General features: G+C 29.0%; 1 protein-coding gene across 1 annotated transcript in view; it reads right to left on the bottom strand.

Moving 5' to 3' along the window:
* Window positions 1–124: 124 nt before the first annotated feature.
* The window catches only part of LOC127674412 (connector enhancer of kinase suppressor of ras 2-like), a 150,114-nt gene continuing 138,035 nt past the window's right edge, over window positions 125–12,203 (bottom strand). Inside the window, exons 11-12 of the mRNA XM_052170207.1 lie at window positions 3,485–3,601; window positions 125–371 (exon numbers count right to left, since the gene is read on the bottom strand). Of these exons, the coding sequence (XP_052026167.1) occupies window positions 125–371; window positions 3,485–3,601 (364 nt within the window). The remainder of the gene's footprint in view (window positions 372–3,484; window positions 3,602–12,203) is intronic.

Here is a 12,203-nt window from a genome sequence, read left to right as displayed (position 1 = left end):
TAATTTGTAGTATCATGTCTTAAAGTGTTGCTGGTCTACTTAGAAGTATATGGCGTCACTGATGAATTTTAAATACTCAAGAGCAATCAAGTGGTTTCACAACTGAAAGTCTATGAAAGGTAATTTATAAACTCATGGCAGATACAGAAGAACTCTTACCATAGGTTGGTGTGCTTTCGCGTCTTCCTTGACTACTTGATCGCCCCTTTTCATATTCATAGCAATACAAGACAGTATCTTCTTCAACAATGTTAAACCTCTTTCGATATTCCTGGTCCAGAAATGAATTTGGGGATTCCGATCCCTTATGAACTGGCTTGCCCACCATATGTCCTCTGAGGTCTTCACAAGGAAGGTTTCCTTTTTCATCCCTAAAGCAATGTGAAGGTGGAGATGAACATATTATTAGGGCCATATAAAATTACAGGGTCCTTAAAATATCAACAATATCATTCCCTTATAATGTATCTTCAGATCTTTATAAGGTTTCTTTGAGAATTAAAAGGTAAGTCAAAATTCTTATTTTTCTCCCATGTAATAGTGAGGCCAAATGTTTAAATAAGTGGCCCCAGTAGCTGAGATAACTGACAGCTAGAAACATATCATGTATCTTTTAACTTCTGCTTAGTCTAATTTTCATGTCATTAGAAGAAAAACTATTTCAGCACATAGATTCGTTTTAAGTAAAGGATAGATTCTAGGCATAATGCTAACAATTTAACCATATAGTTTTCTTCTGCTTATGTATCTTACTGGTTTTGATAGAATTTGTGTTGCCAGAAAAGAAAGTTACGATTCTATCAGTGATATAAAGGAAACTATGATCTTATGAAAGATACTAACTAGTACCACATAAATCAGAATTTTAAGAAGTTCAAACAGCTGTAAACCAATTTTAATGTTGATGATTAGTATAAATATTCAAACTCTAGGTATCTCCTTAAAAAGGCTATATAGAAACTATACATTAGCAATGTTTTTTATGGAGAGAGGGTGGAAAATAAGGAAAATAATGGAATTTAGGAATGGGATTTGAGAATAAATTTTTCATCCATAATAATTTAAGGTGACAAATTTCTCAATATTTTATCGGATCCCTAAATGATCTTTTGCTATTTTAAAACATCTCCTTTAATGTTTTTTGGATTTTGTACAGTAATTTCATTTTAGACTGTATTAACCACTTCTTGTATGTCCAATGCATTTTCATCATACCATCCCTCGCCCTCGTGCTCCTGCTTCTATGTGTTCCCCTCACGGCCCCTCGCACTGCTATACCGTTTTCTGTTTTTCCACCTTTATAACCCTGTGAACATTTTAATGAGTACTGCTAAGTTACTTTGTAAAAAAATGTCTTCAATTTGGGTTTAATTTTTTTTCCTCATGAGTAGTCTGAGGTATAAGGGCATTGAATTTAGAAAATAATGGGTGACTGAGCTCATACTGAAAGCTTCCTTCTAAGTTTAAGTAAACAACACTTTATCTTATGAAATATTTCCCTGGCTATCTGTGAAAACTTATTTTAAAAACTGTCTTCTAGAATATGACTATAAATGTAAATGTAATATTTTTTCCTCTCATGCATCATTGTGCTTCACTGGTATTAGGTGTTCCTAGTTATCCTAAAGAGTACCACAAGTCAGCACTATCAAATATGAACACATATATTTTATATCAAAATATGATTAAAATCTTAAACTTGCAAAATAAAGTGAGTCATATTTTAATTATCTCCCATTAGACCTTATAAAATGGTGGTGAATTTATAAAAATCTGTCAATTTAATAATTGTGAATCTCAGCCTACCAAAAATCTATATTTATCTATCTATAAGGAAATGTTTAAATGTCCAAACTAGAGAGCTATAATCAGATATTTTAATGATGTAGAAATAAATAAATAATATTTTCTAAGCTGACTCAATCAGACAGTTGTCTTATTAATGCATTTCCTCACCAGATAGCTACCATTTACATAATCATTTATATATTACCTCTTAAAAATATATTGCCTATTACTGAACTATAAATATAACTGGTTCTGAAACATGAAGAACACAAGTATAAATTTCATTTTCAGTTAGCTGAAAGCTCTTCTTAAACTAATTGCCTGTTAGTTTTTCTTACTGTTAGCTCTCTATTTAAAAAAAATGACATTGCAATTAGCTTGGAAACAGCCCTAGTGAACTCACGATACTAGAGTAAGTTATGTTTATCTGGACATTTGCAGATTTTTCCATCAGGCTCATGGACATGAATACTAATGCAGCTTGTACCAGAAGGTAATTCAGACCTATTAGTTAATCATGTTATATTTAAATAGACATTCTCTATGGGAGAAATTTGTAAGGGCTGGCCTTTTTTATAATACAGTATTATGGAGAAGCAGCCTTTTAACAACAGGTCAGCTTTATTAAACATGACTATATGGAATATACTGCATTATGTAAAATTGAGAAATGTACCAAGGAAAACAAAAATTTTCAGTGTAATAAAGTGATAATATATATGATTATGTATATAATTAAATATATAAATATGTGTATCTATGCTTTCATAGTATGAGTTTTCTGACGAACTTAATATATTCATTATAAAAAACATTTTCACTTTTCTTAAATTTCTATGTACATATGCAGGCATAATAAATCTATACTTATGCTCTAGATTTAAGGAGTCAGGTTAAAAGATCATTGCCCTAGTGGATATTCTTTACAGTTAATGAGACACACTAGTTTTAATAAGATGAATTAATTATTATAGCTTAAAACTGCTTAAGGACGTATACAATATTTATTCACATCACAAAGAAAGAAATTTGGTTAAGTACAAAATATAACTTGCATTATAAGACTGTATATATAGTCAAAAGACAATAAAATTATGACCATTTTTTAAGAGAACATAGCAAAATTTCCCTTAAATGTTTTCAAATAATGTAATTGTGTGAAAGTATTTAATCCAACTAGTCTTGCCTTTTTCCCTTTTGTAAGGCAAGAAAGCGTTTTATCATGGATAAGTGTAATTAAAACACAATGTATGTTTATATGCTACCAAACTTCCTATCCTATGAAATATTTTCTTATAATATCCCTTTAATGAGCATCTAAAATTTGAGATGGTAAATACAACTTTCTACTTTTATTTAAGAACGTATAAGAAATATCTCTAAACTATTTGAAAACACATGAAATATTTTATATGGAACTGACATTTTTGTGGCTTCATACTCAAAAATCCTCCCTCATTTATTTACCTTGCAAAATAATCTTGGTTATTTAATATCACTTTCCTATTCTGTGAGATAATTGTTGTTATTAAGAAGAGTATATTTGCTATCATAAGAAATAGTTTTTAGAATGTGTTCAGAATTCCTAAGAAAAAATATTCAAGTAGTTCTGCAAGAACTGACTTCATATTGTTGAAGCTATTAGGGTAGTCTTTAGTTAGAAGCTGCTGAGAATAGCAACCTGGATAGTTTATACCTGGGAATATATGGTTCTGCAGGAGGAGGGGGAATGTAGAGATCCTGGAGAGCAGAACTGTCTCTTTTGGTGGGTGTACTGATGGTGCTGGAGGGCGTGGCAACGCTGCTTGTGGGACTTCTAGGTATAAGAGGCTGGTTAAAATGAAAAAGAAAATACATACGCACACAAACAACACAAAACAACAACAATGACACATAGTTATCATTTAAAAATTATCTGTGTTTCAAAGTTTTGAACTTGGCTGAAATAAAAAAAAATGTTATTTACCATATGGATATTCCTTTGGGTTTCCCCAAATGAATAATACACAGTAATGTTTTCCACCCAGTTCCCAACTCACCTTTTCTATGGTTTAACCAACCAAGAGCTATTTATAAAGTAAAAAGACCATTCAATGATTTGCAATGAGAAGAGTTATGTCACTCAAAAATGAGAAACTATTTAATAAATTTTCCAGAATCCCACTTTTGAAAGCTAATAAAAATAATTCATAAACTATTTAGCTTACTCACATCTTGACTGACATCTGACAAACCATAGTTTTATGTTAGTAAGAATGTGACAGAGGTTCATAGAAGGTAACAAAAAATAGAGCTCAACACAGGAGAATATTTTCCAGGAAAATATAGTTCTTATCAACATAAACACAGAGCTATCTCTTCAAAGCCATTTTTATCACATCTTCAAAAGTATAGTAAATAAGGTGACACAATCATTTGATCTTTCACAGGCACATGGATTTATCTATTATTTAAAACTTTTTTCTCTAATTCCATGTCTATAGATCTTTTGAATTTAAGTATTAAATGGAGGTTGCTTTCTAAAGATACTGTATAAACTGAATTAATTATACATCAGGATGTCTTAAGAGCATTCCCAATTCTAAGATTTACAGAATGTGAGAATAATCTTGTAAATTGAAAAATTACCTTAATTGGATAATTAAGAACTAAAATTCACAATTTTATATTCATCTTACATATCTGATAAAGTGTACATACAATTAACATTAAAATATAACCCTCAATGTAATCTCAAACACAAAAGTAATGATCACAAAATGAACTGCATCTTCACATGACAAAATGGTGTTATTTTAGCTTGTATGAAACACATTTGGCATATCTAGATAAACTCACAATTCTACTACTTTAACATGCATTGCTGGGCACTCAAATAAATGTATATTACAACTATTTGTATTGTAGCACTACTTTCATACAGATTAAAAAAACGTTTTTGAAAGCCAGTCATAAATACAAAGGAAATTACAATGTAGTTCACTAGGATAAACTACACAATTTGGGACTCAGGTAATGATTTTGACCTTCCTCATTACACAGCTTATCTTAATAGCTTCAAATCACACTTCCTTCCAAAAGGACAGTCAAGTTTAATGTATGTGAAAACCAAATTAAAGAAAAAAGAGATAGGAAAAACGAATGGTAATGTATGAAATATCAATATTCTATCATATATGATGCTTTAAAAGTGTCATAAGCTTTATATTAATTAAAATATTTTAGACATTATGACAGTATGTAATAAAGGGTTCCCTGTCTAACAATATTATTTTGTTTTGGAATAGAATATAGCTAATCTATACTTGTTACATAGAAACTAAATTCTTGGCAATGAGAAACTCAAGAGTATACAGATGATTTGAGATGTCATTTGTACTGATGAATGCCATGAAGCCCAAGATAATAAAAAAATGAATTCTAAGTGCATTTCATGCCTCTACAATATTTGAATGAAAGATTCAATGACACATACACATGCAAGCACACTCACACCTGTATGTATTTCAAAATGACAGCTTACAGTTTGTTTGTTCTTTGTTGTTATATTTTGGCTCAAAATACAGACAACCCTAGTAGACATGCAGTAAAAGATGAACTTAATATCCAGTATATTAATTTCCAATACTCTAAAAGCAATTTACTAAGAAAGAAAAACAAATAATCAGTATGCTTTTCAATGTACTTTAATTTTCAAATATCCTAATAGTACAAGTAAGCTTCAAAATATTTTCTAGTAATACAATTTTTTAATAAAAAGTAATCTAATTTAAATTTTATTGTTTTTCTTCCACTTTAAGGTTACTAATGATACTTTTGACTTTGGTAATCTATAGTTTGTGTTTGGTTGGTTAGTATCTATTTTCTTCCACCACTACCCAAAAACAAAGAAAAACTGAATTGTAGTCAACTTTTTACAAGACTATTTAAATATGCCTTAAGTATGATACGATTTTACTTTGCGTGAGCAATCTGCCAAAATTGTGAATTTCTTTTCTAGGAGATTTCAGTATTAGCTATGCCAACTTGCTTCAAATTTCTATTACCTCTATATTTTTATTTTCAACAAGAAGTTGCTATTAATGTCATCATTTAATGCGAGTCACTATATTGGAAAATTAATTAGAAAAAATTGTATCTTTTTATTTCTACTTTCAACAAGGAGTTGCTATTAATCAGAGTTAATGTGAGTTATCATGTTAGAAAATTAATATAATAAAAAGGCTTAAAACATTCAAATAGATATCAGACTTGGTTATATTACTGTGGTCCAATTAAATGAACTGACATAAAATAAATACAACTTGTTCTTACAGAAAAAAGGATGAATAATTCGATTATGTTGCTGAGTTCAACTAGCTGTTTATTATATTGATAGATAAACTAGAGGAAGTATTTCAATGGGTTTATTAACTAGATCCTATACAGCTTATCAGTATGCTTTATACAAATTAAAGCTCATAGTACACATTCAATATATATGTAATATTTTTTGTACTGTTTGTGCTATTACTGTCAAGCTAAGCAGAGTTAGAGAGAAAACATTTATTTTGAGAATAATATTAAAATATCAACTTTGTAGACTTGGAAGGGGATAAAATCTGGAGTGTAAAAAAAGATTAAATAAATGTAAAAACAATTTCTGGGCAAGAATTGAAATAGTATAAAGTTAAATGGCTGAAAACATTTTAAAATCATTAAGGAAGACGTGTAACCGAATAGAACAAATAAGGAAATTAAGTTGAAATCATTGAAAAATTTCTAAAAATTTAAAAAAAGTTGTGCTAAAAATAATATACCATTAGTATGACAATATATGGGAATGACAAATTTAGTGTTCCTTGATTACAAATTAAGGATATTTCAGAATTCAATTTAATGTTAACATATATGTGCATATATATATATATATATACATACATGCATACATACATATATATTATCCTTGGAATAAAAGCCTCAGTAGGAGAATTTAATTAAACTAAACTATACCTTCTCTTATCCTAGAGACATTTTCTGTAAATCATTTATTTATGATATATCATCAGGAAAATAGTCATGGTTGTATTGGAAAGAATTTGCACTTTAAACAAAAAGTAGATTTAATCCTATTCTTTCTTTCATGACTTTAATATATTTGCTAAAATTATTTGGAAAAAACTACTATCAGTGATTAAGGGTATTATTTTAAGACTACATATTATTCTAAAGCTTCAATATAACATGCTGTCATGGCATGCTATCAAGTATGATTTAGATCCATTTTGAATTCGCCTTCAAAGGAATTTATTTGGAAGGACCTAGTCATATCATCCAATATTCATTTCTAAATGGCTCTTATAAAGGTCCCCTTCCACAAATTGAACAGCACTACATTAGAAAAGAACATTTTTGTGTGAATGTGTGTGCATGTATATATTTTACTGTTAGAAATCGAGTTTGATATATTATTATAGATTACTGCCATTTGTCTAATGTTAACTTAAAAACGTATGCAGCTCTTTAGTACATTTAGTTGCTTTATGAATAGTTGCAATGGTCACCTGGACTCAGAAATCTTCTACTTAGAAGTCATACATGTATTTCAGTGTCACTTTAAAGTATATAAATACCTTAAATACATACTCTAAAATATAATATGGTATAAATCATTCTGAAATATGAGTGAGAACTTTAGCAATAATGTATTAATTAATTAATGTATTAAGCTTACATATTGATGGAGGGTTGTAATTATCAAAGAAAATTTTTAGCTTTTATGAGAGATAAACAGGACATTAAATTATTTTATGGCCCAAATTTTTGTCTTCTTTTTGTCCTCTGATTCTAATATCACAATATCACAAATCAGACATCTGCAAAATACTGATATATATGCATACATACATACATACATATAAAAGCTCTATGGTAAAGATTATAAAAAAATATGCCCGCACTTAGGAAATTAAATTTTGAATTTTAAGTTTTACATGAAATATTTTAGAATATTTGGCAAACGTATCTTAATTTAGTTGTCCTTCGGTTTAGTAACTGATCTAATGAAGATATAAATTTCTCCAATGAAACCAATGGCATAGAGGCAGCCCCAATATTGAAAAATTAAACACTTCAATTGTACTTATTTGTAAAAATCACTTATGTGAAATTCACACAAAACTTGTTTCCCCCTTTCAGGTGAAAATATCAATTGAGATACAAATGATTACATTAAGTATATATTAACTAGCCGTTCAGTTTATTTAATCTTAGAAGTAATCACAGACCCAAATTGATCACAACACCCCAAAGTTCTAACATAGAACAGTATTTAAGTTCTTATACAGTTCAGACACATTCTTATTAAATTCACAATACTGGTATCACTTAGTACCAGAATATTTCTTTATATTAACAATCATTTCCTTGATCATCTCAACAAATGGTCCAGAGAAAATGTATTTTGGGTATGGAAACAAGAATTTGCATACAATCTTATACATTACTTGATCACATAGCAAATAAATGCTAGTTATAATTTCAAAATATGATGTATACATTTTTACCTGGTCAAGCCATTTCTATGTGATAAATTATTTGAGAAGAACTTAAGCAAAATAATTGTGTACTTAAAAAGTTCTCCCTCAGTTTCTCAGCTTCTACTAGAATACAAATTTATAAAAACAGAATTGTTTTCTCCTATAAGCATGCAAATTTTCTGTTGTCCTTACTAGACTATAAGAAAACAAGCTTCTTTCAGACCATGGATATGATCAGGAGACCTGAGATTTTTGAATTTAAAAAGCCAGATATTTGGACATAGAATATGTATGCTATTACACAATATTTTATATAACATTTGGAGTTGTATTACAAAATAGCTATTCCAACCAAATCACAGTGTATTGATGATAAAACTCAGGTATATAATTTTGTGCTGTGCATAATATACTTTGATCTTATGTGCATAATTAAATGGCAATATTAAATTTGAAGTCACATGTTCCAAAATCTAGTGAACAATATTCTGGGATATTAACAGAAGAAATTGTGGGACATTGAAGCTTTACTTGAAACACTTTATATTTAAGATTTCTGAAAAGCACAAGCTTAACTTAATTATCAACTGTTTAGCAATGGCTAACACCGTATGCTATTATAAGTAGTCAGTGTTAAAACTGTAAAAGCATTTGGCTCAAAGCCACAACTATTACTTAGATTCTTTATTTGATTCCTTAAACACTGATGAACTTCAATGTGATATGATAACTGCTTGCAGTCCTTTCCTAATTTGAGTATGTAGAACAAAGAAATGCCACTGTTGTCCAGCCAGCATGATTACATTTTTACTTAAAATTATATCTCAAATAAAAGAATTTCCTCATAATATACTTTGGAGACAAGACTCACGAAAATGTACAAACTTACACTAATGTTAATTTAATAACATTAAATTGCATCTCATTGTATCTTGGATATTGAAATAAAATTTATTGCTTTTGTTTTGACTTTTACATGATGACTTTAATCATTTATTAAATTTTATTTTAAATTTAATGTTCTCACCAATCTATAGTTGTTATACAAGTTGATATACAAAACTGACTGCTGATGATTATTTTCTATTTCATTTCTATTCAGTCATTACAGTACTGTAAAGTGTAAACTGCCATCAATAAAAAAGCTTAAGTAAAAAAAAAAATCACAAACCAAGACTATGGTATCAATATAAGAGATTAATGGGTAGAAAATAGTTTAGGAATATAATGCTATTCATATAAATTAATGCTAATTTATATAAAATGTGTTGAACAATATCTAAGTCGGCAATAGTTTATCTGAGATGTATTTCTCCACAAAAAGTTGTGTTCTTCAAGCATTTTAAATAATCATTGATTTCCAGTGATGATGTAAGGGAATTTCTTGGCAGTGTCCAGTTATTTCTTCCATATGTCTCTTACAAGAAGAAAATGACTGCTCAAATATTCTTGTTGTAATGTATCAAATGCATTTAGTACAGCAAACTTCTAATCATCTACTTGTGTTCTATCCAGCATTCCTTGGCATTCATTTTATTAATAGAAGAATGTGACCATATGCAATCACCATGCTTACCCACATCCTGGAAATTAGCAGAGTACAACTAAGGAGATATTTTGAAAGCAACTTTTAGGAGGCAAGACACCCCTGTTTACCTTCTCAGAATAAAAGACTGTATCTTATAGACCGGCATCTTTGCTACTTATGACCATATACAGATGACAACAGAATTCAAATTTTCAGACGTAATTAAACTTGGTCATTGCATCTAAGGGATCTTTAAGTACTTCAGTTCTATCATCAAATGTTTGAGAAAATAGAATTTTATCAAAAGAGCTGCCAAGTTTCATGAAATGTGCTGATGAAATTGTTCTGTAAGCATGAAGTTGAATTGTATGCTTTTGCTTATTTGGGTATGAGTTCCAAAGAAATTCCAAATCAAAATCTACCATTGCAATTAATTAATATTAAATGGCCCTTTCATTTTAATCAGTTTAGAAGTAAAATACTTCACTTTAGTATACACATACTTTATATAAAATCCTTATCATATTTGTTTAAAATCATTAGGTATGAAAATGATTTATACACTAATTTTGGCCTCCATGTTCAGTCAATTGATACTTTTATTTGAAAAAAGTTAGTAGATAGGCTGAGCCTATTATTAAAACAATAAAATACACATGCTGATTTAAATAAATACAACAAATTCTTTGTATAGCTTCTAATTAAATTAATTCCTATTAGATTACTAGTATACTTTAAAGAAAGAACCAACATAATTCAAACTTCAAGTTTTAATATTGATGATTTATATTTAATGCCTATGATTTTATAGGCATTCTAGTTCCAGTTGATTTGTATAGATACTAAAATTAAAAAAAAACAATAATAATGCCACTTGTGTTACACAGAGGACTGTTTTGCCACAGTTTTTGTGCTTCATACGTGAGGCTGATTCTCAGAAAATACGACCTCCAACAAAGCCATGGAGTAATCTAAAACTGCCATCAAACCTCACCGTGCTATTTGACATTTCTTCTCTGAACAGCCTGCATTCAAATTCTCAAGTGTGAAATCCGAGGGTGTTCCACCTTTACTTGAACTCAAATTGTATTCTATAAAAATTCTGATAGTTTCCATTAAGCTTCAGGGTGTATGGATTTTAGCACAGGCTAAAGCCTTAAGATCAATACAGATCTCTATAATAATATCATTTCCAGCCCTCAAAACAGGTTGTAAGAATATGTTGTGGTGGTGGTGCTGTTGTAAAATTATAGAACACATCCACCCTTACTCTTAAGAATTAGATTTAGCACAACTAGGAAGAATTTAATGAAAACCAATTTCCCCCTTTTGTTTTGTTAAAGTTGAGTTGAAGCAATTTTCAAAGATGTTAAAAATAGTTTTGCTTTCCCTAACAGCCTTGCTTATCTAGAGATGGTGAACTTCAGACAATATATTTTAGGTTACCCAAATTTACTTGAAGTAGCAAATTTAGAAATGTGTTGATATATACACATGTACTTATTTAAATTATTTTCTTTTCCTCCAGATTTTAGTACTACAAAAACATAAATTTATAAAATAGTCAGCATAAATTAGTAAGTTATAAGAAATAAATATAATTAATAATTTGATAATACTTATTTATAGCTTTGTAAAAATGGAACTAAAATAGTACCTTAAAATTTTATAATTATAAGAATTGATGGAGTTAACTTTTAAAAGGTGTTTGTGCTCTAACTTTTAACAAATATCAAGTATAGGTATAACATAAGTAATCCTATGTCTGGATTACTTTATTTACTTATATAAATTTTAATTGCTTTAACATTAATTTTTGATCTAACAATGGAATAATTAATCATTTGATTTTCTAGATAAACTATTTCAGAGTATATGAATCAACAAAGATTAGAATCTTTTTGGTGTCTAAGTTCCTTTATGAAGGGATATAGAAAAGGAAGAAATGTACACATATTTAAAGATAACCATCTAATAACTGAAAGCTTGGGGACTCTTCCATTTTCCAATTCTTTTAAACTTTGAAAAAGGATCTTTGACATACAAGTGTCAATAGGAAATTCCAGAGTATAACAAAGCAATTTATAATGCAGTAAGGAAAAATTATGTAATAGAGAATTTTGATCTGATGACATATGACCTAATAAGGCAAACAGCCTCTGAACTTTAGCAATCATTAGATATTTTGGAATAAGTAAATGTTGTAAGTCAACCACATTTAGACATATTAATATAATCTATTGAAAATATAAAAAGCTTCACATTAGATATGTCAAGTTTTTAACATTGAAACATTTTATGTGCTTTAAAATTATCAAAATATAATGAGAACTTTGGGCCTGATAAGTGATAACGTTTTATACACTGAA

This window comes from Apodemus sylvaticus, chromosome X, assembly GCF_947179515.1.
Source record: "Apodemus sylvaticus chromosome X, mApoSyl1.1, whole genome shotgun sequence".
In the NCBI taxonomy this organism is placed as follows: domain Eukaryota; kingdom Metazoa; phylum Chordata; class Mammalia; order Rodentia; family Muridae; genus Apodemus; species Apodemus sylvaticus.
The sequence above is the reverse complement of the archived record's forward strand: the minus strand, read 5'-3'. Positions and strand labels throughout refer to the sequence as shown.